Here is a 27,473-nt window from a genome sequence, read left to right on the forward strand (position 1 = left end):
GGGGGGCACTACTTGTAAAAGCGTTTAATAGAACAGGTTCTGTAGTTATCTATGTGGAATCAGCTGATGATGGTGTAAAAGGAGTGCGCTTCAGAAAGCTAACATCGACCTGTAAGGCTGAGTTCACACTTGAGTGAGTTGGTCAGTTTTGGCCCCGTTATAACTACCCAAATAAGTGAACTGTGCAGTGATTCTAAGAGTGACGCCTGTCATCTGCATGTCATACTGACTCACAGTATTGTTTCACTACCACAGCAGACTCCCTATGTGTGTTACTGCAAGGCACAGTGTTCTATACAGGCTCTCTGCAGCCAGGAAATAGCTGTTTTTTAACGTGATTCACCACTAATAAATTCGGATCAAATCAAATATTTTCAGAAGATTCGGCAAACCGACCGATTCAAATTTTTGAGAAATTCGCTCATGTCTAGTGATTAGGTTCGCTGGGACGTGGCTTTAGGTTTTGTGTTGTTCTTCTTGTATTAGTGTACGTACAGACTGTTTTTCTCTCTGCAGAGATGGCGTCAGTGGGAAGAGAAGATCTTTTCTACATTTGTTCTGTAGATCTTCAGTTGAAATCCTGTAACTGGACCTTGAACAATGACACGTGGCACAGCAATCAGAGCCAGGACATAGTGATGCAGAAATTGCTCTTCAGCATTCTAGGCCCCAAGATGTCACCCTTCTTCCTGCCGGTGTCACTGACCTACCTGGTGATATTTCTAACCGGGGTGGCAGGAAATCTCCTCACCTGCACTGTGATAGCAAAACACAGAAAAATGAGAACCCCGACAAACCTCTACTTGTTCAGTCTGGCCATTTCGGACCTCCTGGTCTTGGTTTTTGGAATGCCACTAGAGACATACGAGATGTGGCAGAACTACCCCTTCCCCTTTGGAGAGGGTGGCTGCCACTTTAAAACCTTTCTATTTGAGATGGTTTGCTTTGCTTCCATTCTAAATGTGACGGCGTTGAGTGTGGAGAGATACTTAGCGGTAGTTCATCCCCTTCAGACCAAACATGTTATGACCAACGCACATGCCAGGCGGGTCATCAGTGTGGTGTGGTGCATGTCTCTGCTGTGTTCCATTCCCAACACCTCACTGCATGGCATATACTATATCTATCTGCCGTCCCTGGAGAGGGTGGAGGAGTCTGCAACCTGCACCATGCTGAAGCCCAAGTGGGTCTACAACCTGGTCATCCAGCTGACCACCATATTCTTTTACTTTGTCCCTGTCTCTATTATCACTGTCTTATATCTGTTGATCGGCTGCCGACTCACCCGGGAGAGGAAATTCCGAATCAGAAGACTGGGAAAAATGTGCAAGAAAGACGAAACCTGCAGGATAGTGCTGGAGAATGGGAAAAGGAGGCAGATCACCAAGATGCTCTGTAAGTTGTACCTGACTAGTTATATTACTGTGAGCAGAGCGGTAATCATTCCCAAAATACAGCCTTTAATAGGCTTCTACTGTGTATATATAACAGACAGGTATAGCTACTATAATACTGCTCCAGTATACAAGAATGTAATTACTATAATACTGCGCCTATGTCCAAGTATATAACTACTATAATACTGCCTCCTATGTAGAAGAATATAACTACTATAATACTGCCTCCTATGTACAAGAATAGAACTACTGTAATATGTCTTCTATGTACAATAATAGAAGTATTATAATACTGCTTCCTATATACAAGAATATAACTACTATAATACTGCTCCTCTGTACAAGAATATAACTACTCTAATACTGCTCCAGTGTACAAGAATATAACTACTATAATACTGCTCCAGTGTACAAGAATATAACTACTATAATACTGCCTCCTATGTACAAGAATATAACTACTATAATACTGCCTCCTATGTACAAGAATATAACTACTATAATACTGCTCCTATGTACAAGAATATAACTACTATAATACTGCTCCTATGTAGAAGAATACAACTACTATAATACTGCTCCTATGTAGAAGAATATAACTACTATAATACTGCTCCTATGTACAAGAATATAACTACTATAATACTGCCTCTATGTACAAGAATATAACTACTATAATACTGCTCCTATGTACAAGAATATAACTACTATAATACTGCTCCTATGTACAAGAATATAACTACTATAATACTGCTCCTATGTACAAGAATATAACTACTATAATACTGCTCCTATGTACAAGAATATAACTACTATAATACTGCCTCCTATGTACAAGAATATAACTACTATAATACTGCCTCCTATGTACAAGAATATAACTACTATAATACTGCTCCTATGTACAAGAATATAACTACTATAATACTGCTCCTATGTACAAGAATACAACTACTATAATACTGCTCCTATGTACAAGAATATAACTACTATAATACTGCCTCCTATGTACAAGAATATAACTACTATAATACTGCTCCAGTGTACAAGAATATAACTACTATAATACTGCCTCCTATGTACAAGAATATAACTACTATAATACTGCTCCTATGTACAAGTATATACAGTAACTACTATAATACTGCCTCCTATGTAGAAGAATATAACTACTATAATACTGCCTCATATGTACAAGAATAGAACTACTATAATACTGCCTCCTATGTACAAGAATATAACTACTATAATACTGCTTCTCTGTACAAGAATAGAACTACTATAATATGTCTCCTATGTACAAGAATATATCTAAATCACTGAGGGCAACTTCCTAAAACTTAGCCTTTAATCTACATACAATTAAAATACAGAAGATAAATATGGTCCAAACTGGACCATGATAGCTATAGTACAAAAAGCTGTCAAATACAATGGACGGTTAGCAAAAAATGAGGACAATAAAATACATCTGGGACAGAAAATCAAGATATAATATGTCTGTCCCTATTCATGCCATTACAAATACTGCTCAGCCCAGAGATGTACCTAAAAGGTACCTGGGCTAACCTGTCCTTATACAGCCCTATCACTTTCTGACAAAACATACAATGTCCTAACGCGTTTCCCCTTAGATAATCAAAGGTTCATCAGGGGACCAACGGTATCAGTATGGTAATAGGATGCCATATATAAAGATAAATAAATCATAAATTACTGGAGCGCCCCAGACCAGCATACATCTGTGCCGAGGTAAAGGACATAAGCCTCTGAGAGAGAGCACTTTTAACAGTGTATAAACACTAAAGTATACTTGATATAAATTCAATACAGATTAAATGGCATAACATCACTGTATTAAGAAAGATAACAACTTAGCTGATTCAGGTTGATATAGGAATAAATCCAGTCCTCTCACAGATGCCGGATGCACAGCTCCATTTTGCCAGAGACATGGGCTCTCATTTAAATGATAAAGTACTGGGCAGGCTCTGACTCGATTGGTCAGCTCATTCCTCAACTTCGCCCCTCACAGTCCCATGACCAGAGCTAACCACCATTATTGGGTGACAGCATAAAATATCCTCCCCAAATGTCTCCACAAATAGTCCTCGGACGCCATGCATCTCAGGACTCACTTGGAGATACAATCTCCCTGGCCTCATCCTCAAATACTGACCGCGATGTATCATTTTTTTAGGTTCATGGGATGATAACTGTCCCAATGAAGAAAATTATTTGTAGTAGTGGTCTTCCTGAAGGTGGCTGTGACCAACTTGTCCACCTCCTTGGTGACCCTGACATCTAGAAACGTTAGTGTGTCCGGATGAAACTCAAAGGTAAATGCCAAGCATATCTCGTTCGTATTCAACATCCTAACGAATGATTTAAATTAATCAAGGTCACCATTCCAGATTACAAAAACATCCTCTATATAACGTGTCCAGAAGACAATTTTGTCACACCACCAAACTTGATTGTCAGGAAAGACCATTTTATCCTACCACCAGCCCAGGAGGAGATCGGCATAAGTGGGGGCACAGGGGCTCCCCATAGTGGTCCCCCTGAGCTGGTGTAAGAAGCGCGAATCAAACAGAAAAAAATTGTGCATCAGGACAAATTCAAGGAGAGTCAACACAAATTCATTATGGGATCGGTAACAGACTGCCCTTGTCTTTAAGAATTCTGCTACCGCCATCAACCCTTTAGAATGAGGAATAGAACTACGGATGGAGTAGAGTTAACACTCCTGTTTTCTGAGATTTCTGAGTTGTGTTATCTAATCTAAGCAAACACCTTCAATTGCTTTTTAATGGCTTTTGTCTCAAGATAACTTGATGAGTTAAGAAATTTGAGTTAAGAGCTGGAGTGCTAACCCTGCTACATCTGTATATAATGATTCTACATCAATGCTCACAAGGGAGCATGATGGTTCTAAGTTGATGGTTTAAATTTTCCTTAGGAAGTCCATTGTGTCCCTTGTGAAAGATGAAAGGGCTGAAAAAAAAAAACTTAAGAACCCTATCAATATAAATACCACTATTCTGGGTTATCGTGTTCACCCCAGATACAATAGGATGAACCTTCAAGAGAGATAAATCCTTATGGATCTTGGGTAATCCATAAAACGTAGCTATCTGAGGTGAACCCGTACTCAGAAAGTGGTATTCAGCCTCACTAATGACACCTTTTATAAGGCCTTTATCAAGGATAGACACAAGTTGTTTACAAAAGACATCCGTAGGGTCAGAATGTAAGATGGTAAGAGGCGTTCACACATTTGTCTGTATTGGTTACAATCCATAATAACAAGATTGCCCCCTTGTCGGCAGATCTAATGATTATCGAGAAATCTTTTTCTAAACCCATAAGAGCCTCAGTCTCAAAGCCAGAGAGATTTCGATATGATGGTACAGATAAAGACAGCTTCTCAATACCCGCAGTAACCATTTGCAAAAAAATATCTATGTGGTCATAATTCATAGGGGGAGGGAGTTTAGTACTCTTTGGACAAAGGTCCGTAAATAGCCCATGTCCTGGTTTACGTGTTCCCTCCTCCAGAAGGTCCATAAATACTTTAAGATCTGCAAATTCACTATCCTGAATGCCATGTTGCTCACAATTAAGTTTATTGTTATGTTTCATAAATTTATACCACTTCAATTTTCTCGAAAATAAATGGAGATCTTTAACCCAAATAAAGGGGTCAAACCTAATTGTGGGAACAAATGATAGTCCCTTTTTTAACAGATTGCTCTCAGTCTCACTGAGAACACGGGAAGAGAGGTTAATTATTTGTAGTTCATCCCTTTCTTCTAATCCTCCCTTGCCCTTGTTCGAGTGATGTTATACCATTTAATCTGTATTGAATTTATATCAAGTATACTTTAGTGTTTATACACTGTTAAAAGTGCTCTCTCTCAGAGGCTTATGTCCTTTACCTCGGCACAGATGTATGCTGGTCTGGGACGCTCCAGTAATTTATGATTTATTTATCTTTATATATGGCATCCTATTACCATACTGATACCGTTGGTCCCCTGATGAACCTTTGATTATCTATAAGGGTAAATGCGTTATGACATTGTATGTTGTGTCAGAAAGTGATAGGGCTGTATAAGGACAGGTTAGCCCAGGTACCTTTTAGGTACATCTCTGGGCTGAGCAGTATTTGTAATGGCATGAATAGGGACAGACATATTATATCTTGATTTTCTGTCCCAGATGTATCTTATTGTCCTCATTTTTTGCTAACCGTCCATTGTATTTGACAGCTTTTTGTACTATAGCTATCATGCTCCAGTTTGGACCACATTTATCTTCTGTATTTTAATTGTATGTAGATTAAAGGTTAAGTTTTAGGAAGTTGCCCTCAGTGATTTATGTGTTGTTATTGCAACTGCCCTCTGTAATATCCTGATATGCAGTGATTCCCAATAATATATCTACTATAATACTGCTCCTATGTACATGAATATAACTACTATAATACTGCTGCTATGTACAAGAATATAACTACTATAATACTGCCTCCTATGTACAAGAATATAACTACTATAATACTGCTCCTATGTACAAGAATATAACTACTATAATACTGCCTCCTATGTACAAGAATATAACTACTATAATACTGCCTCCTATGTACAAGAATATGACTACTCTAATACTGCCTCCTATGTACAGGAATATAACTACTATAATACTGCTCCTATGTACAAGAATATAACTACTCTAATACTGCCTCCTATGTACAAGAATATAACTACTATAATACTGCTCCTATGTACAAGAATATAATTACTATAATACTGCCTCCTATGTACAAGAATATAACTACTATAATACTGCTCCTATGTACAAGAATATAACTACTATAATACTGCCTCCTATGTACAAGAATATAACTACTATAATACTGCCTCCTATGTACAAGAATATAACTACTAAAATACTGCTCCTATGTACAAGAATATAACTACTATAATACTGCTCCTATGTACAAGAATATAACTACTATAATACTGCTTCTCTGTACAAGAATATAATTACTATAATACTGCCTCCTATGTACAAGAATATAACTACTATAATATTGCCTCCTATGTACAAGAATATAACTACTATAATACTGCTCCTATATACAAGAATATAACTACTATAATACTGCTCCTCTGTACAAGAATATAACTACTATAATACTGCCTCCTATGTACAAGAATATAACTACTATAATACTGCCTCCTATGTACAAGAATATAACTACTATAATACTGCTCCTATGTACATGAATATAACTACTATAATACTGCTGCTATGTACAAGAATATGACTACTCTAATACTGCCTCCTATGTACAAGAATATAACTACTATAATACTGCTCCTATGTACAAGAATATAACTACTATAATACTGCCTCCTATGTACAAGAATATAACTACTATAATACTGCTCCTATGTACAAGAATATAACTACTATAATACTGCCTCCTATGTACAAGAATATAACTACTATAATACTGCCTCCTATGTACAAGAATATGACTACTCTAATACTGCCTCCTATGTACAGGAATATAACTACTATAATACTGCTCCTATGTACAAGAATATAACTACTCTAATACTGCCTCCTATGTACAAGAATATAACTACTATAATACTGCTCCTATGTACAAGAATATAATTACTATAATACTGCCTCCTATGTACAAGAATATAACTACTATAATACTGCTCCTATGTACAAGAATATAACTACTATAATACTGCCTCCTATGTACAAGAATATAACTACTATAATACTGCCTCCTATGTACAAGAATATAACTACTAAAATACTGCTCCTATGTACAAGAATATAACTACTATAATACTGCTCCTATGTACAAGAATATAACTACTATAATACTGCTTCTCTGTACAAGAATATAATTACTATAATACTGCCTCCTATGTACAAGAATATAACTACTATAATATTGCCTCCTATGTACAAGAATATAACTACTATAATACTGCTCCTATATACAAGAATATAACTACTATAATACTGCTCCTCTGTACAAGAATATAACTACTATAATACTGCCTCCTATGTACAAGAATATAACTACTATAATACTGCCTCCTATGTACAAGAATATAACTACTATAATACTGCTTCCTATATGCAAGAATATAGCTACTATAATACTTCCTCCTATGTACAAGAATATAACTACTATAATACTGCCTCCTATGTACAAGAATATAACTACTCTAATACTGCCTCCTATGTACAAGAATATAACTACCATAATATCCTATGTACAAGAATATAACTACTATAATACTGCTCCTCTGTACAAGAATATAACTACTATAATACTGCCTCCTATGTACAAGAATATAACTACTATAATACTGCTCCTATATACAAGAATATAACTACTATAATACTACTCCTATGTACAAGAATATAACTACTATAATACTGCTCCTATGTACAAGAATATAACTACTATAATACTGCTCCTCTGTACAAGAATAATACTACTATAATACTGCCCCCCCCTGGCCAGTTGTGACATTAAATGTATGAAGAGGTCACAGTTGACATTTGTATATTGATGATTGACTACTGAGGGAATTTTATCAGAATCGGTAGGGAGGAAATCTGTGGATTTTCGGCAGCGAATCACATTTCAGCTTTTTTTTTTAGAACTTCTGTTGAAACTAAAGGCAGCAATGTGATTGGCTACTGGTGTTAACCCCTCTTTTACCGTGTCTTATGGGGGCTATTTGCTCTGTTCAGACTGGATGAGTAGTAACAGGTGAGTTCTGATGTCATCTCTCGTCATCACAAGTAGCAGTAAGGTGACATGATCCCATAGCTCCTCTGATTCTCAACTGTATCTTCCCAACTCTTTTATATGGATAATTATCGCGCTGTCCATTATACTGAGGTTGATCGGTTGTTTGTCTGTGGCAGGTGTGGTCGTCATCGTCTTCACCATCTGCTGGGCCCCGTTCCACATTGACCGTCTGCTGTGGAGCTTCATCATCAAGTGGACGGACTCTATGCATACCACATTCCAGTATGTCCACATCCTGTCTGGCGTCTTCTTCTACCTCAGTGCAGCGGTGAACCCCATTATCTACAACCTTCTCTCCACCAAATTCCGGGAGTGTTTCCGAGAGATTGTCTTCAAGAAACCAGAGATCAGCCTGTCCTACAGCAGCTCCCCCGCCTTCTCCAGGATCCAGAAGAGCCCTCCCCATATGGAGAGTCTGCTGGTGGCATCAGGGCGAACACTCTGCAAGGAGGAGCTCAGGTTTTTACCGCTGGCGCTGCACTCTCGGCTGAACTGCTCACATGACGACGAGACCTCTTCCATGTAACAGGCCTTATGTGAGTGCGTTCTTATTTGTGTACTGTACCTCCATCAATTCGGTCTAGAAACAATCGAGGTCATTTACCAACTCCAAACGGTTGTAAAAAAATAAGACCCATTTTAGTAACTTTTTTACGCCAACTGCGTTTTTGGCGGTGGCCAGATTTAGGCATAAAAGATGCCGAAAATCTACTCCACTCATAGATGGGCCTAATGTAACCGGGATGCCAGGCAACAATAATCCAAGGCCTAGGGATCTCATGTGATGGATGAGGTGGATATGGTACAGTTATTCTCATGCACAAGGCAGACGTGAGTGTACAGAGACCATGCAGTGCAATATTACGGATATGTACACCGTGTGACGCCATATAGTGCTCTCCACAGTCCCATATCTAGAAGCAAAGCTCTACTCCATAATGACATTCCTTCATATGATTACCAGTATATGAAACCATTAGGCTATAAACTTCTATGGGTGCCATAATACATCTACTCCCTATATAATGCAAAGCCTAATACATTGTTACATTTATACTATGTTGTTACTTAGTTATATTGCTCCATTGATACATTAACCCTTTGGTGAAAATAGAAGCTTGTTTCCGTTCCTTAAAGGGGTTGTCCCATGACAAATATTCTATAATTTTCAAACTAGCACCTGGATCTGAATACTTTTGTAATTACATGTAATTAAAAATGTATTATAGCTACTGAGTCATTAGCTGAAATCTATCTGTATAGCGCCACCTGCTGTTTCCTCATTTTCAGATTTCTCTGACCTGCTCACTGAGATGGAAGCACATGTTCAGTTCCTTCCTTCAACTGCCACCAGCTACAGTAGAAAGGACACGCCCCTGAGCTGCCAGGCTGAAGATAATCTAGCAGAGCAATTGGAACAATGAATGGGGAGATCTCTGGATCCATGTGAGGTACAGGGCTGGTTCTAGCTTTCTTAGAAAGAGATTGTCATGTACTGTAGGGTGTCTGATTTTCATATTTTTTTCATTAATCATGGGATAATCCCTTTAAGCTATCATTTTAGTTCAGATCTCTTTTTATCACACATGTTGTTGTGCTCATCGAGAAGATCTCTGCCTCATTCACACTACGCAGATTGTGTTTTGCCTTTTTTTTTTTTTTTTAAACCAGAAGTGAATCCAAAAGACCAACAAAAATTCTTGGAAACTTTTCTTTCTTCTTTTCCTGACTGTTAATGGCCACACAACTCTGGGGGTAAAACTGCGCCATCAGGGTATATTCACGCATAGCGGTGGCGATGTGGTTAAAATGCATCAAACATGCATGACCTCGTTCGACAGCTGCTGAGAGTCTCCTGAATCCAATTGTATCATGAAGGATGAAGGTAGACCTATAGCCAAGAGCTCAACATGTTACAACCCCCAACAGGACCCATAACCCTTCGTCCCCATAGCTGGACACTTTACTCCCAACCCTAAAGCTAATGATGTTAACCCCCCCCAACACATACCAGACCTGAATGTCTTACACTCCTAACCCTGACCCAGGCAAGTTACCCCAACCCTTGTGGCCACCATGATAACGTCCCATCTCAGATATAGACACATTTCATTACCCACCCCACACACAACCTAACGTGTTACGCCCTCTTCCCTATCAGCACCCTAGAGCTACACACATTAGATGTTACTCCCACTGCAAAGCCGGGCATTTTATCACCCATTTTATCCTTCATGCTCAGTCCTCTATGGCGCCAAGCCTCTCCCTTTTTATCCACACATCACTGCTCCTCCCAGAAGCTACCTATCACAGCAACCAATTAATTACAAAAGACACCTCTATAGTCTATGTGGGGGAGAGTACAAAGATCACCCCCCCCCTCCTTCTCCCTTCTTTGCACTAGGCCACCATTGATGCAGACAATAAACTTCACTGCACTAGACCCCGTGTAAGACACTCTCCTGTTCCTCGTGGGGCTCGGCCTTCGGGGGACCCGGTTGGAGTAGCGGGACAGGTCACGCATGTGCCTGGGGAGTCTTCGGTTCAGACTCCTTTGTGGACAGACACGGTAGTGCGTCCGCATGGTCGCTGGAGGAGAAGACCGCCGGGGTCTCGAAGGCAGATTGACCGGACTGGTGGGGGCACACAGCGGCCGGTCCTGTTTTCGGTATCACCTGCGGGTTCCATTCAGGCATACGTGCCGACACGATCGTGTATTCATGCTGGGCCGCTCGAGTGTCCGTGTGCAGACTCGAGAGGAGGTTCGCAAAAGGATACGCAGCCGAACGTACGCGCATCTTATTCGCTACGCCGGCCGCTGACGGGGAAAATATCTGTACATAAATTCTAGTAGACTAGAGGGCAGGCATGGATTAAGTAAATAAGGACCAGCCTAGGCCGCACAAGTGTCAGGGATTAGGATCATTATATGACCTATGAGGAATAGACACATGGCACTTTGTGATTGGCTAGCAGGTACTTAAAAGGTGTACTCCCTAGCTGGTCAGTGCCCACTGTTCTTTTGACAACCCAGGTGTATGTTTCGGTTCATATTCTCCCAGACTTACCTGTGCATGACCTCTGCCTTCCTCGATTTATCTCTAGAGACTGCCTCTGGATACCTCATCTTTGCTGAACAGGTTTTCTCGTGTATGATCTTGGATCGGACCCTGGAAATCCTTACGTCTCATCCCTAGGTACCACGTTACACGGATTAATACTGCGCATAAGAACTTTGGCCTGGTCACTGTCTGTCCCCTTGGTGTTTCCCTGCACAGGTTATTATTCGGGTTGGTTACCTGTAAATGATTACTGGTTTGGACTGTACTACTGTTTATTTAATAAATCTACTATTGTTTAACCTCTGTCTGGTTGCTTGGGGTTCTGCACCATTACACCCGGGTTCCATGGAGTATGTATGTGGCCATGTATACATGGGATCTGAAATGTGGTGACGTCACAGGATCCAGAAAAGTGCTAGATGTCCATACATTATGCATGTGTAGCATGTTACAGACATGTCCTTGATGATGCACCATTTTTGAAGCATGTGCATCACATGAAATGTAATTTAGTAGGAAGGAATTCATACACGGGCCAATTGTGACCAAACAAAGACGCGGCCAGGCACCAGGGTCAGATGGGAGTAACATCACCTTTATTAGTAGGATTACCGCACATGGTAACATATAACGCCATGACATTGGCAGATCTGAATATAACGTTACATATTGTATATTGATCATCTCTTGCCATCGCCCCTTAAACCCTCATTGTTTTCTTGGTGCTGTGATCACCCATATCTCAGAGACAGAGGTAGAATAACTGCCCCATCACTCTATGTCGCCCCCTGTCTCACTTGGCAGCAGTGGAGGCTTTGAGTTCCTCTGTGCACACGACTTCATGTTGCACTTGGCTGTCTGTTAGTTGTAGAACACAGGCTTTTGGGAAATGCGCAGAACATTGTAGGTGTTCAGACCTGGAGCATCAAATCCAGGAGACAGTCCTTGGGAGTTGTATGGGTGAAAGTTGAAGAGTTGTCTGTCCTGGGTCTCTAGTGAGACTGCTGCAGATCCCAAGTGCAGAATACATGGGAACTCTTTGTCAAACACAACCTGCAGGACTCTTTCCTCCAAGTAGTGAAGCCGAATTGTCCGATAACTCTCTGGGATCAGATCTTCAATGTGAGGCCCAAATTGCTGCATCACCAGAACTCCATTAGGTCCAACCTTGATTTCATAATAAGTCAGATTTGCATAGGTGTAATATCCAATGTAAGGTGTGGGGTTTGGAACTGGACGGAGCCTCTTCTCCGATTCTCTGAAAGCTTTTTCCATAGCTGGAATCAAATAATTATATGTTTTAGTAATGATGTCCTCTTCCTGAGGCCTTGTCCCCGACATGAGGACAATGAAGCTCAAGTGGAGCTTAGGAACCATGGAAAAGGTGGCAGAGTATCCATCCAAGTCACCGTCTTTGCGGATGATGTCGTAACCGAACTGTTCATTCACTTCCCAAGGGGTTCCGGTTTTGTTAGCAAAGTAATTGGTGGAACACTTGAAGAGCGGAGTTAGCATTGTCTTCAATGTGTCTGGTTCCAAAATCCGTCGATGGTAGGTTCCCAAAAGCACCATTGCCAACTTGGCCATATCTGCCGCTGTGGAATACATCTGGCCTGATGGGCGATACCAGCCCAGGTCATATAGTGGTGCCTCCTGACCACTGCCATAAAAACCAACAGCCATCTGAGAAAGGATTCGGGGTGTAAAGTCAAAACCAGTGTCTTCCATACCAAGACGGTCCAAGATGTTGTCTGCCACCCAACGCTGGTATTCGCCTTCAGAAGTGTGTTCAGCCAAAACATGGGCAAGCAAGGAAAACGCCAGGTTACTATAATGACACCTAAATTGAAAGAACAATGTTTGTGACTAGAATTATGGTGGCTTCTCATGATGAATCAGCATTTCGAGAATATTTCTACTTACAGGTGATCTGTGTGGCATTATGTCATCTGGCAGAGGTTTACAACTGGTACCAAAACTGGGTAATGCTGGCTTCATACTACACCTAACAGATGGCACAAGCAGCTAACGTGCTCCTTTGCATGTCTGGCTAAAACTAATGATGTCACTGCACTGCTAAGGGGCCTGAGTGATGTCATCAGTCTTGGAAGATGCCAGTAGACACTGACAAGAAGGTGTGGTAGGTCAGGCGTGTAGCTAAAAGCATTAATGTCATGTCAGTGAGAGGGGTCCAAGAGGGTGAGACAGAGATGGGGCCTACAATAACCTGGAGAGAGTTATAATAGTAGTGATGTAACAGCTGCTGCAACCATATAACTGATCTCACCTACCGGGTACCAGGATCAGCCACTAATACGTCATCACGGAGAAGCTCAATTGCCTCTTGGGTGGTTCCTTTCCAGAGAAGATTTGTAGACCGCAGCCGCCGTGGGAGACCTATTAAAATACAGAATAAAAACCTCAAAATCTGACCTAGGTCGAGGTCTCATCATTATCGAAGCCACGGTAAGGCCTGGCGTATTACCACCAATAATGGCCATCACATTTCATAGTCTTCAGCTTTTACCAAGCTGCCATTTACATTGCAATACACATGAATGGGGTTTTAAAAAAATGGGAGGGAAACAAGAGTTTGGTGCTAAGTGTCTACTCTGAGGAAGTGTTGGGGGAATATTGTGTATTATTATTTTATAATTCTGCCCCATAAGGTAGAATAGAAGGGAGACTGGACAAGAGATGGTCATTGTTTGCCAGTCTCTATGCTTCAGCCTCACCCGTCACCCCATTAGCCCTCAGAATTCTACATCTGACTGTCCGCTACCTGATAGCTGGCTCGCCATCCTGCGCAATGTCACTGCTGTAGCTTTCGCAGGCTGTGCCCCTTTCTCTATAAACGCCAATCCATCTGCCATGTATTTATGTTCCATGTGGCGCCCTCTGCCCAGGGGGTTCTTGATAGAGAAGTTGGTTACGTATCGCTCCAGGGGGTCGTCCAGCGAGTTCAATTCTCCTTCTTCCCATAACTTGTACAACATGAGGGAAGGGAACAGCTTGGAGATGCTGGCAATCCTGGGGGTGCAATGAAAGGATAAACACGTCAGAGCTGCAGGGGTCCAGTTAACCCTTTCCTTGCTGAGGTGTGAGTCAGCAGATCACTTCATAATGCTGCTCATCGAGCAATAACCTGATGTTTTATGGAGTCTTGTAAACTGTAAACTTAGAAACAAAATAGCGCAGATTGTGAAAGTGTGTGTGGGGGGGGGGGGGGGCAATTGTAAAGATTAGATTTGTGGGGTTGTGTATGAGATGAATGATGTGCGGGGAAGGGGGGGGTGTAAGAGTTTGGAATGTGTTTAAGGGGGATCCTATGAATTGTAGGCGTGAGAAGGATGTATCAGATGGAGAATGCATGTACGGTACCCCAGTAGGATTACTGAAAAGGGTTAATTATTGCCAGAGAGTTAATGTAATGTTGTTGCGCTAAATGTTGTGATTTGTAATGTTAATGTACTCAAAAGCAATGTATAAGGCAACCAAATGGTTAACGAATTGGCAGACTATTTCGGTTACCAGGGTGATGGACTTGGTCCATCCCCTGACTAGTTAGTAGTTTATGAGTCTAGCAGAGCAAGGGAGAAGACCTACATGTGTAAGCTCCTGCCCGGGAACTGCAGAAAGACAGTATAGCATGCCTGTGGTTATGTTGGGAAGTTAATTAATAATGGGCATGAACCCTAGAATTAACACCTTTATTAAGATAATTTTTTCAATATTCCTGAATGATAGTGCTCAAAAAGTAGGTCAACAAAAAAAAGGATACCAAAACCAAAAAACTAAAAATATGTCATGAATAAAAATTCACTTAGTATGATCGTGAATCCAGGTATGAGCCAGGGCAGGAATGGCCTATCCCTATAATACCCTATATATCCCTCAGCCCAGGGACGCCCGCAAATGGTAGGGACTCCCTGTCCTCGTGCCTAACTGAAAACGCCCTATCAAACCCTATTGTATCCTGGTGATTGTGTAATGACCCTTAATGCCAAGTTGCAATTGTCCCGCACCTATGGGGAGGAAATGTGAGATGGGTGGGTGTAAGAGATAAGGATGAATGGGGAGTTATGAAAAGGAGACATGTGAGGGGATGTAGGAGATGAAAGTGTAGGTGATGGAGATGTGTGTGAGTGGGAATGTTTGAGATGTGGATGCATGTGAAGTGGTGATAGGTGTGAAGGAGAGACATTTGAGGAAGACGTGATGGGTGTGTGAGATGGGAAATACAGGAGATGAAGGATGCCTGTGAGCAGGAATGTCTTGGAGGTGATGTACATTATAAGATGGGGATACAAGAGAAGGATGGGATATATGTGATAGATAAGTATGAGCTTGGGTATGTGTGAGGTGATGGATGAGTTGATGAGATGTGTAAAATGGAAAAGTATGAGTGTAACAGCGGCTGCTGTGTGCTGCTGTTCCCCCTGCTTACTGCCGCGGTCCCAGGCGCCATGTTCAGCGGTGATCTGCTGTCAGTGTTCCCTTTCAGCCCTGGCCACAGTATGCTTGCTGCTTGTTTCCTGCAGCATTTCCTTAAGGGCCGGTGTGCGTCACTTCCTGTGCTTTATGGGTTGGATCATGTGACCTCGCTGACCAATCCTAGCTCTCCTGCACATATATCAGTGGCTCAACCCCCTTCTCAGATGCCTCAGTGTCAAGGTCCTTGTGTCCTATTAAGGTTCCTGAGATCTGCTTGTGCTCCTGACTTGTGCTTGTTTGGTCCCTGCCTGCTTGCCTTGACTATCCTGTTGCCGACCCAGAATGCCTGACCTGTACCTGTGCCGCCTGCCCTGACCTATTGCTTGTTTTACTTCACCTCTGCCTCATCCTTCGGTACTGCACTGTTGCTCCTGGTTAAGACTACGTCTGTACCTCTGTTACCTTGCTCAGGTACCTCCTGGTCCACCTGGGCCAGCTGCGTCATGTGCCAATCCTCCTCAAGAGGTAGTAGCCTGGTGTTTCCCTCGGTAAAGTCTATCCCCACCATCAGGGGTACTGTGAAGATCGAGGGGTTCACTTAGACAACGCCCATAGAGGAGGTAGGACACATAATAAGAACTATAAGATGGAGGTGTGTGTGAGCAGGGATTTGTTGGGGAATGTATGAGGTCGGATGTATGAGATGGAGATGCATGTGAAAGGAGTAGATGTATGAAGGAGACGTATCAGATGGGAATCAAACCTGGGGATGTGTGGGGGGGGAGACATATGAGATCGGGCATACATGTCAATGGGGATGCGTTATGGGGATGTATAAACTGCAATATGTGAAGGGGTGAATGTATGTAAATCGTGGATGTATGGGAAGGGGAAGCATGAGGGGAAGTATGTGATGAGGGTGCATGATGGGGGATGTGTGAAGGGGAGATGTATCACATGGGGGATTTGTGAGGGGTTATATGTATGAGATGGATATGCATGCTGGGCGTTGTATAAAATAAGATGCATGTAGTGATATGTGTGATGTAGATGTATGATATGGGGATGTAGGAGATGGACATACATGCAAGTGGTGATGTGATGGGGAATGTATGAGGTGGGGTTGCATATGAAGGGGCAGGTTTGAAATAAGGGTGAAAGTTGGATGAAATGGGGATGTATGTGGGGGATAGTTGTGAGAGAATGTGTGAGATGGTGGGATGTGTGGAAGGGTAGAAAATGTGAGATGCGGATGCATGAGATGTAGATCCGTGTAATCCATTGGGAAATGAGGCGCTATGTATGAGATGGGGGTGCATGTGAAAAGGTGGTATGTATGAAGAAGAGATATGTGAAAAAGGGACATGCTAGATGGGGGATGAGTAAGATGGATGGATGTATATGAGCATGGGTACATTTGGGACCAGGCACGGAGTGTATATAGACCCTACAGGAAATTTTCCCGATGGGCCGATGCCCATAGGGCCACTGGAGCCCTCCTCACTGCCGCTGGCCAGGTACATACTACGGGGGGAGCTATAGGGGTCATTATTAGAGGAAATCCATCCACCATACTGATGATAGGGCTGGCTTGGCGTTGTGGCTCACATTTTAGCTCCTATGCCCCCTGCTCCATATCCTTATTAGAAACAATTGGAGGAGGGAGAGGAGGACAGAACAAGGCAGCTATTGATGGCCACCATGGAAGGACAGCTTCTGGGAAGGTATTTTGTGCTGCACTGGGGTATTTGGTTCTTTGGGATAGTATTCTGTTTTGCATTATGGTATTACTCTGCCAACTTGGATTGGCCCCATCTACTTGTGTTGCCCCAGCTTCTGTCAGTTTGGACCCATCTACAGCATTGGGCCCACGTTTTTTTCCAGAACCACTTTAAGTTCTTATTCCTCCCCTGTTTGGGACGATGTGTAAGAGATGGAGTTGCATGTGAAGGGGCAAGTGTCAATAAAGGAGTGGAATGTATGAGATGGGGATGCATGTGAGGTAATGTGTGTTGGAGGATGTATGAGGAGACATTTGTAAGGGGATGCGTATGATGGACGAACACATGAAGGGGTGAGATGTATGGGATGGGGATGTGCGTGGGGGATACAACTTCAGGGCATATGAGATAGGAATGAGTGTGAGGTTTGATGTGCTGGAGAATATATGAGATGATGGAATGTATGAAGGGGTATGTCTGAGGAGACGATGTGAAGGGGAGGTGTAGGGTCTATGAGAGGAGATATAACGTGATTGTGTTTATTAGGGCTGCCATCGCCTGTGTGGACCACTCACCGATATATGGTGTACTCATTGGGAACAGTTGAGAAAGGGTTAGATCCATTCTTCGTACCAAAGTTCCCAGTCCACAGTACCGTGTCATTATACGTCACTATGGAGGACATGGCGGGGAGTCCAGGCGTGCGGATCTTACTCCTGAGGAACTTGTCCACCTGTGAAAAGATTTAGAAATTAAAAGGATTCTGTCACCTCTTTTTACCCTATAGAGATGCAGACATACACGGCTAGATCGCCGCTAGCATGTCCGCAATATACCTGTCCCATATCTCTGAGTGGTTTTATTGAGTGTAAAAAATGATTTTATATACAGTCAGGTCCATAAATTTTGGGACATCTACACAATTCTAACATTTTTGGCTCTATCCACCACCACAATGGATTTGAAATGAAACTAACAAGATGTGCTTTAACTGCAGACTGTCAGCTTTAATTTAAGGGTATTTACATCCAAATCAGGTGAACGGTGTAGGAATTATAACAGTTTGTATATGTACCTCCCACTTGTTAAGGGACCAAAAGTAATGGGACAATTGGCTTCTCAGCTGTTCCATGGCCAGGTGTGTGTTATTCCTTCATTATCCCAATTACAATGAGCAGATAAAAGGTCCAGAGTTCATTTCAAGTCTGCTATTTGCATTTGGAATCTGTTGCTGTCAACTCTCAAGATGAGATCCAAAGAGCTGTCACTATCAGTGAAGCAAGCCATCATTAGGCTGAAAAAACACAACAAACCCATCAGAGAGATAGCAAAAACATTAGGCGTGGCCAAAACAACTGTTTGGAACATTCTTAAAAAGAAGAAACGCACCGGTGAGCTCAGCAACACCAAAAGACCCGGAAGACCACGGAAAACAACTGTGGTGGATGACCAAAGAATTCTTTCCCTGGTGAAGAAAACACCCTTCACAACAGTTGGCCAGATCAAGAATCTTCCAGGAGGTAGGTGTATGTGTGTAAAAGTCAGCAATCAAGAGAAGACTTCACCAGAGTGAATACAGAGGGTTCACCACTAGATGTAAACTATTGGTGAGCCTCAAAAACAGGAAGGCCAGATTAGAGTTTGCCAAATGACATCTAAAAAAGCCTTCACAGTTCTGGAACAACATCCTATGGACAGGTGAGACCAAGATCAACTTGTACCAGAGTGATAGGAAGAGAAGAGTATGGAGAAGGAAAGGAACTGCTCATGATCCTAAGCATACCACCTCATCAGTGAAACATGGTGGTGGTAGTGTCATGGCGTGGGCATGTATGGCTGCCAATGGAACTGGTTCTCTTGTATTTATTGATGATGTGACTGCTGACAAAAGCAGCAGGATGAATTCTGAAGTGTTTCAGGCAATATTATCTGCTTATATTCAGCGAAGTGCTTCAGAACTCATTGGACAGCGCTTCACAGTGCAGATGGACAATGACCCAAAGCATACTGCAAAAGCAACCAAAGAGTTTTTTTTAAGGGAAAGAAGTGGAATGTTATGCAATGGCCAAGTCAATCCCCTGACCAGAATCCGATTGAACATGCATTTTACTTGCTGAAGACAAAACTGAAGGGAAAATGCCCCAAGAACAAGCAGGAACTTAAGACAGTTGCAGTAGAGGCCTGGCAGAGCATCACCAGGGATGAAACCCAGTGCCTGGTGATGTCTATGCGTTCCAGACTTCAGGCTGTAATTGACTGCACAGAATTTGCAACCAAGTATTAAAAATTGAAAGTTTGATCTATGATTATTATTCTGTCCCATTACTTTTGATCCCTTAACAAGTGGGAGGCACATATGCAAACTGTTGTAATTCCTACACCGTTCACCTGATTTGGATGTAAATACCCTCAAACTAAAGCTGACAGTCTGCAGTTAAAGCACATCTTGTTTGTTTAATTTCAAATCCATTGTGGTGGTGTATAGAGCCAAAAATGTTAGAATTGTGTCGATGTCCCAATATTTATGGACCTGACTGTATATGCAAATCAGCCTGGTAAGGAGCCCAAGGGGCTGTACTAACCTTTCTGGAGCCCAGCCGCGCCCCGCTGTGAAGGAGCCCGGCACCGCCTGTGTCCACGAATCTCCTTCTTGCTCACGAAGTCAGATCGCCGTAATCTCGCAATGAGCTCGTGCATGCGCAGTGCCGGCATAGTGTTCCTTCCCTGTGCTGGCATCAGCCTCAGGGAAGGAACTGCGCATGCGTAAGCTCGCACACCGTGAGATTACGGCGATCTGACTTCGTGAGCAAGGAGGAGATTCGTGGACACAGGCGATGCTGGGCTCCTTCACAGCGGGGAGCGGCTGGGCTCCAGAACGGTGAGTACAGCCCCTTGGGCTCCTTACCAGGCTGATTTACATATATATAAAATCTTTTTTTACACTCAATAAAACCACACAGAGATATGGGACAGGTATATTGCGGACATGCTAGGGGCGATCTAGCCGTGCATGTCCGCATCTCTATAGGGTAAAAAGAGGTGACAGAGTCCCTTTAATAATGAAGTGGGGAAGGGGTGGCACAATGTTCATATGGATCGTTTTTGTTGCCAGACTTCATGTACAAGGGGAATAGGACTGACCTTCTCCAGAGCTTCCTTCAGAACTGGTACCGGGTGGTCTAAAGGCACCGGATCTGGGAATCGTGGGCACATTTGCACCAAGTTTGGAATGGTCGTCTCCCCCACTGGAGCTGGAAATCACAAAAATAAGAAAGTACAGCGACGTCTACTGTATATGTATAGCAGATCTATGGGGTACACAGATACATGTGAGGAGGACATGTGGTGTACACAAATACATGTGAGGAGTACATGTGGTGTACACAAATACATGTGAGGAGGACAAATGGTGTACCCAGGTTCATATGAGGAGGAAATAAGATGTACACAGGGATACGTGAGGACACGTGGTATAAACAGGGTCATGTGAGAAGGACACGCAGTGTACAAGGGGATATACTGTATGTAGAGGACATGGGGTACATGAGGATATGTGGGGAGGACACATGTGACACATAGAATACTTGAGTACATGAGGAGAGGGCACGTGGAATACAAAGAGACATGTGCAGAGGATATGTGGTGTACATGTGGACATGTGTGGAAGACACATCAGTTACCCTGAGAATGGTGGACACATGGGGTACGTACCCGACTCCTGTTTGGGGAGTTTATACTGCCAGATGAAGCAGCCGGTCATTGTGATGGAGATCAAGAAGAAAAGGGTCAGTGCCAGGTGTGTCCACTTCAAGTGGACAGGAGTGGTACGGCTGAGGCCTCTCCTTCTAGATGGCTGCAGGAGAGAGGTGCGGTTACCATAGACCTCATCACTGGTTATAACCTCTCTGCCCCTCCACGGTAACAATCACATGTTTAATGCAGCGCCATTACACTAGCTGGAGTTCTCTCTATATTGCTGCTCCCGGTCCCCCAGATATGAGACACTTCTGGACCATGGTGCCTACAAAGGAGTGTGGGATAAAGTGGAGTCAACCTCTTGGCAGCACAGACCTCCACTTAAGCATGGAAAGCGATGACACCTGCAGTCACTAACTCGGCAGGCTGACGGCCACTCTTCCCTTGTGAAAGGTCACACTATGATCCCTGCTGTCTATAGTGACAGCCTGTGGCAGCTGCGCTCTCATCCGTCCTAGAATGACAACCCTGGCCCCTCACAACCATGTGCTCCTGGAGACAGTCCGACGAAGCGCTGGGGATTTTCTGTGTAATCTGTAATCCTCAAACCTTGTTCATTGCAAGGATTTATGAGGCTGAAAATTAACCCTGACACCACCGACGGCTGGCTTAAAGCATAATATCAACTGTGTAAATGTAATCCATGCTGTGGTGCAGACAGTGGGTGTCTCTAGCAAGAATTGGGGGGGACCAAGCTGGTTGTATGAGGTTTATCCCTGAGCAGAATCTATGGCACAATCTACTGTGGTTAGACCGATAATATAGGGATGTATGGTATACTGTGCAGAAGGTTTAACACTGACAAAGGTAAGGTTATGCACATGGGAGGGAATAATGCAAGTCACCCGTACATACTAAATGGTAAAACACTGGGTAACACTGACATGGAAAAGGATTTAGGAAGTTTAGTTGACAGTAAACTTAAAGGGGTATTCCGGTTGTTCAAACAACTTGAATACACTTTAACTATAGCAAACAGTGTCAGGCAGCTGCTGCCAAGGCCAATAAGATAATGGGGGGGGGGGGGCATCAAAAGCGGCATAGATGCCTGTGATGAGAACATAGTCCTGCCACTTTACAAATCACTAGTCTGACCACACATGGAGTACTGTGTACAGTTCTGGGCTCCTGTGAACAAGGCAGACATAGCAGAGCTGGAGAGGGTCCAGAGGAGGGCAACTAAAGTAATAACTGGAATGGGGGGGACTACAGTACCCTGAAAGATTATCAAAACTAGGGTTATTCACGTTAGAAAAAAGACGAGGGGAGATCTAATAACTATGTATAAATATATCAGGGGTCAGTACAGAGATCTATCCCATCATCTATTTATCCCCAGGACTGTGACTGTGACGAGGGGACATCCTCTGCGTCTGGAGGAAAGAAGGTTTGTACACAAACATAGAAGAGGATTCTTTACGGTAAGAGCAGTGAGACTATGGAGCTCTCTGCCTGAGGAGGTGGTGATGGTGAGTACAATAAAGGAATTCAAGAGGGGCCTGAATGTATTTCTGGAGTGTAATAATATTACAGGCTATAGCTACTAGAGAGGGGTCGTTGGTCCAGTGAGTTTTTCCGATTGTCTGGAAGGAATTTTTGTCCCCTAAAGTGAGGAAAATTGGCTTCTAATTCATGGTTTTTTTTTTGTCTTCCTTCCTTCCATCCTTCAACTTTGTAGGATAGCAGGCTGAACTGGATGGATTTTTTTTTCAGCCTTAAAAACTATGGGGATCATTTACTATACTGAAATACGCCTAGATTTGGCATATTTCAGGCGCAGATAGCAGCGCACCGCTATCTACGACTTCTCCCCGCTCACGCCAAATTTTCTACACCTGTTTTAGACGTAGTCTAAATGTAAGACAGCAAGGAAGCTGTCTTGCATTTAGACTGGCGCTGGATACTCCGAAGTTATGTGGAGACCGGTGACAAGTTATCATTATAGTAACAGAAAACATACAGTCTTTTTATTTACTGCAATTCCTTAGTGGTTGATACCTTTTAATGGCTAACTGAAAAGATGATGACAAAATTCAAAGTTTTCGAGATGACTCAGGTCTCTTCCTCAGGCACGATATAACACAGTATCTGAAGATTCACGTATTTATACACAACAGAACATAGCAATAGTGAGGTAGATGAGAAAAGTAATGTAAAGCAGATGAATGAGTGGAGGAGGAAACAGTTGTAGCAGTAAATTGTTCTAGCAGTTACAGATAAGGAGTGGGAAAGTTTGGTTGTCCCCTGGTATATATCCAGTCCATGAATTTGAAGAACACAGGACGTCTGATAGGCGAGTTCCTTAAGAGACATAGAAGGACATGTATCCAGGCGACACATTCATTTCTGGTGTGTCAAAGATCGTCATAGGCTTGTACTTCCAGAAAACCTGTTCTTCTTAAATTTCAAATTCCCTTTTAATAAGATTCAAGACTTTCATGTCTCCGATGTTGTGGTCATGACTGTGAAAGTGTTTCGGTATACGCAGATCTTTCCTTTTTTCTTTTATTGTATGGCGATGAGAGTTCATTCTTAGGGTCCATTTACACGTCCGTGAATGTGTCCGCACCTGTTCCGCGGAACGGGTGCGGACCCATTAATTCTCTATAGGACAAAAATGGATGCGGACAGCACACAGTGTGCTGTCCGCACCCGCATTTCTAGAGCGCGCCCCCGGAATTGCGGACAAGAATAGGCAGTGCAATACACTACGGACGTGTAAATGGACCCTTATTCTAAGCTTTTGATCAGTTTCACTGACCTATAGACCCCCCCAGTAGGACATTTGATACATATAATCAAGTGGACCACATTTGGCATGGCGCAGGTAAAGTATCCTGATCCTTGTAGTCCTTATGTGTATTGGGAATCTGTACCTTGGTCATTATGTATGGGAAAGCCTTACATTTTGTCTGGTTTCTGTGCAATCTCAAATCTAAAGGGTGTATTAGACACCCGATGGCGTAAACGATTGTTGGGAGGGAAGCATTTCGTCCCGGAAGACGCAAGATAGCTAGCAGAGGACACTGCTGTTATTACATGCATCGATGTCCTCCGTGGCATGGGAAGGAGCGACTGCTATGCCATTGCTCGTCCCCATGCAGGACGCGTCAGATCGTGATTACACAGCACGCTGAAAGATCTGAATTACCTGATGAACAAGCGTTTGCAAACGGGCAATAAGAGTCAGTATTAGACTGCCAGATGATCGCTAACGAGCACTCATAGGAACACTCTTTAGCGATTTTCAGGCAGAAAATCTGCCTGTCTAATATACCCTTAAGAAGGACAGGAAAAACTTATGTGTCACCTATCAGACCTCCTGGTTTCTTCAAATTCATGCACTGGATATATATCAGAGGACAATAAAACTTTCCCACTCCTTATCTGTAACTGCTAGAACAATTTACTGTTGCAACTGTTTCCTCCTCTACACACTGATCTGCTTTACTTCACTTGTCTCATATACTTTACTATTCCTACGTTCTGTATAAATATGTGAATCTTCAGATACTGTGTTATAATTTACTGCTCAAATTGGTGGGGGTCCGACACCCGGGACTCCTGCCAATTGTCTGTTCGAGAAGTCAGAGGGGCTCACAGGAATGCTGAGGCCTTCTCACAGCTTAGCCTAGGCCAGTGACATCATGTTCATTGGTCGCGTGGCCTAGGCGCAGCTCAGTCCCATTAAAGTGAATAGGGCAGAGCTGCGATACCAAGCACAGTCGCTATACAATGTACGGCCCTGTGCCTGGTAAGCTGTGAGGAGGCAATGGCACTCACCAGAACTCCAGTGAGAGCTGTGGCTTCGTCAAATAGCTGATCGGCAGAGGTCCCGGCAGGGGCATAGCTAAAGGTTCATGGACCCTGGTGCAAGAGTTCAGCTTGGGGCCCCCCTTCCCTCAGTGCTTTGTGGCCAGTGGCAGGGAAGCACGTAGCCTGAGGCAACAATTGAAACAGCACCCACCCTCCCTTGATGCCAAATTCTTGACCTAACCCCTTCCCTCTAGCCAGAGGTATAGCTTGACCAGTATGCACTTTCTATAATACTGGTGTCTTCTTATGTGGCACAAGGATCTTTGGGCCCCCTCAGGCTCCTGGGCCCAGTGCTACCTCTGCTCCCCCTATAGCTACGCCCCTGGGTCCCGGGTGTCAGACCCTCACAATCAAATACAGTACGGATGAACTATCCCGAGGATAGGTCAACATTTGTGAAAATGTAAAAAAAAAAAATGTAATGCATCAACCACTAAAGAATCTCATTTTTAAATCATCTATTCACTGGCTAACATGGTACAAAGATATTTTTATTTACTGCTACTTACCAGGATGTGATAGTTGAATAGGGACCCTAGGGGCCCATCCTATGCAGGAGCAATAGAGCAGCATTCTCATGCAAGGACATAATCCAAGAAGTACGGTGACTATAGAACCCCTATACAAATTTCGCTGGCTAATGACCAGGGATGAACTACCAGACCCATCCCCCTTAAAGGTCAAGGGAACATGGGAACCCAGAAGTAGCTAGTTCTCCCAGATGATGACAACCCCCAGGGATCCTTTCCCTCTCCTCACCTGGATCGGCAGTCCATCCATCCCAGCTAGTGATCAGCACTCTGCATCAGCCGGGCCTTGCGACGTGAGCTGTGGTCTGTAAGGAGAAGATGAAGGTCACTGGATGGCAGATCTCTTATCACGTAGGACTCATTATACATGACACACTGATAGATCCTCCACAATCACCCCTAGTAGTTGTCTTATTATCTTCCCCACCCATCATTGCTGGTCACTACAGGACAAAATGTTCATCATTGTCAGGAGCTGCCTATGGACAATGTTTCCAACCCAATGACTTTGAGTCTGGTACCAAATGATGGAGTTACAGAACATCACATCATCAACCAAGCAACGGGTAATTACGCCCTGTCTTACCCCTCACAGACCTTAATATCATCTAGTCACAGAACCCTCTTACCTCCTCCGCCGTGAACCCCTGAAGGTCTTAACCTCAGCTTCTGCCCATGGAATCCTCTTGGTAGATCCAGACCATTGATTTTCTTGACTTCTGGTTCTAAGTTCTGGACCTCACTCCTTATAGACTATACCCTAGTTTTTTGACTGGACCTTTACTTGAGGTTCTTTCGCCCCTGGACCTGTTGTTTGAATTGTGGACCCTTCAATCCTCAGCTTGTTACTAGTGTGAGTCAGAGATAGGATACTCGACTTAATTTCCAACCTCTGACTGGAGATTAGTTCCCCCCTCCCCGCGCTTGGATTTGTACAGCAGTGACATCATCAGGACACTGCAATAATACTAGAGACACCAGAGAGGGAGATCTATGTAGGGCTCATCCATATGCCCCTCAGGACAGTGAACCCAACTTATCCAGCTGCCCCCTTGATTCATAACATTCACTGACTGATCCTGATATTCACAGTGAGCGCAACCTCGTCAAGAATCATAGAAATTATTAATTAATGACTTCAGAGAGTAATGGTGTTTGTGTCGAAAAAGGTTAATCCTTCCCGTTTATCCCTGGTCACAGCTGCAGTTACAAGCATCCATCTGCTGTACTCTGGATACAAGTGATTGAATGTCCAGAGACCCTGGAAGAGGTTGGTGGGGGGTGTGGTGGATGACCCATATTACAGGAGGAGACACCGCATCATCTCAAAATTATGAAGTGAGGCTTGACCCCCCTTCTAGTCCATGGATAAACACTGTGGTGCCATGACCCAGTATACTGTGTCCACATCACCCACCCATGCCTGAAAGGGGGCAGTATATGGGGTATTATAGGCTACGGTGTAAGAGCATGATAATATTGAGGTCATCTCCTCCTGTATTGTTGTACGGCAGGAGATCAAATTGTCACTGGACTTCAATGTCCTCTCACTATCCTCTGTTAGAAATGTTGCATATATGGCGAGTACTGTGGCCAAATTTTAAAAAGAAAATGTTTTCCTGATCTATTTACAGGGGCGCTGTACACTCTATTATTCATGAGACTTCCCCATTATTAACTCACTGTCCAATCACCATCACATTGGTTTAATAAATTGCTAAGGGACTCTAGAAAACAGAACCCAGGACTGAGAATATAAAAGCATATTTTAGGCGCATATGGCGGCACAGCGGTTAGTTGCACCACTATCTGCGACTTCTCCCTGCTCACACAAGGTCAAAAATTGTGGGTACGGGCAGGGAAGGGCCAGCAGGCCCGTTTTATTCATCATTTTCTAC

At 43.1% G+C, this 27,473-nt stretch overlaps 2 protein-coding genes across 2 annotated transcripts; one reads left to right on the forward strand and one right to left on the reverse strand.

The window, feature by feature from the left end:
* The first annotated feature begins 518 nt into the window (after positions 1-518).
* On the forward strand, positions 519-8,782 carry LOC120987207 (neuromedin-U receptor 2-like). The gene is made up of 2 exons (XM_040415831.1): positions 519-1,395; positions 8,373-8,782. Exons 1-2 carry the CDS (start codon positions 519-521, stop codon positions 8,780-8,782), a joined length of 1,287 nt encoding a protein of 428 aa, XP_040271765.1.
* A 3,397-nt stretch (positions 8,783-12,179) lies between these two features.
* LACTBL1 (lactamase beta like 1) lies at positions 12,180-26,282 on the reverse strand. Its single transcript, XM_040415533.1, has 8 exons — positions 26,205-26,282; positions 25,805-25,880; positions 21,185-21,326; positions 20,615-20,724; positions 18,049-18,206; positions 14,101-14,348; positions 13,610-13,715; positions 12,180-13,158 (listed from the first exon to the last, which is right to left on the reverse strand). Exons 2-8 carry the CDS (start codon positions 25,823-25,825, stop codon positions 12,180-12,182), a joined length of 1,764 nt encoding a protein of 587 aa, XP_040271467.1. The 5' UTR covers positions 25,826-25,880; positions 26,205-26,282.
* Between the last annotated feature and the right edge of the window lie 1,191 nt (positions 26,283-27,473).

Source organism: Bufo bufo, chromosome 1 (genome assembly GCF_905171765.1).
Source record: "Bufo bufo chromosome 1, aBufBuf1.1, whole genome shotgun sequence".
NCBI classification, from domain to species: domain Eukaryota; kingdom Metazoa; phylum Chordata; class Amphibia; order Anura; family Bufonidae; genus Bufo; species Bufo bufo.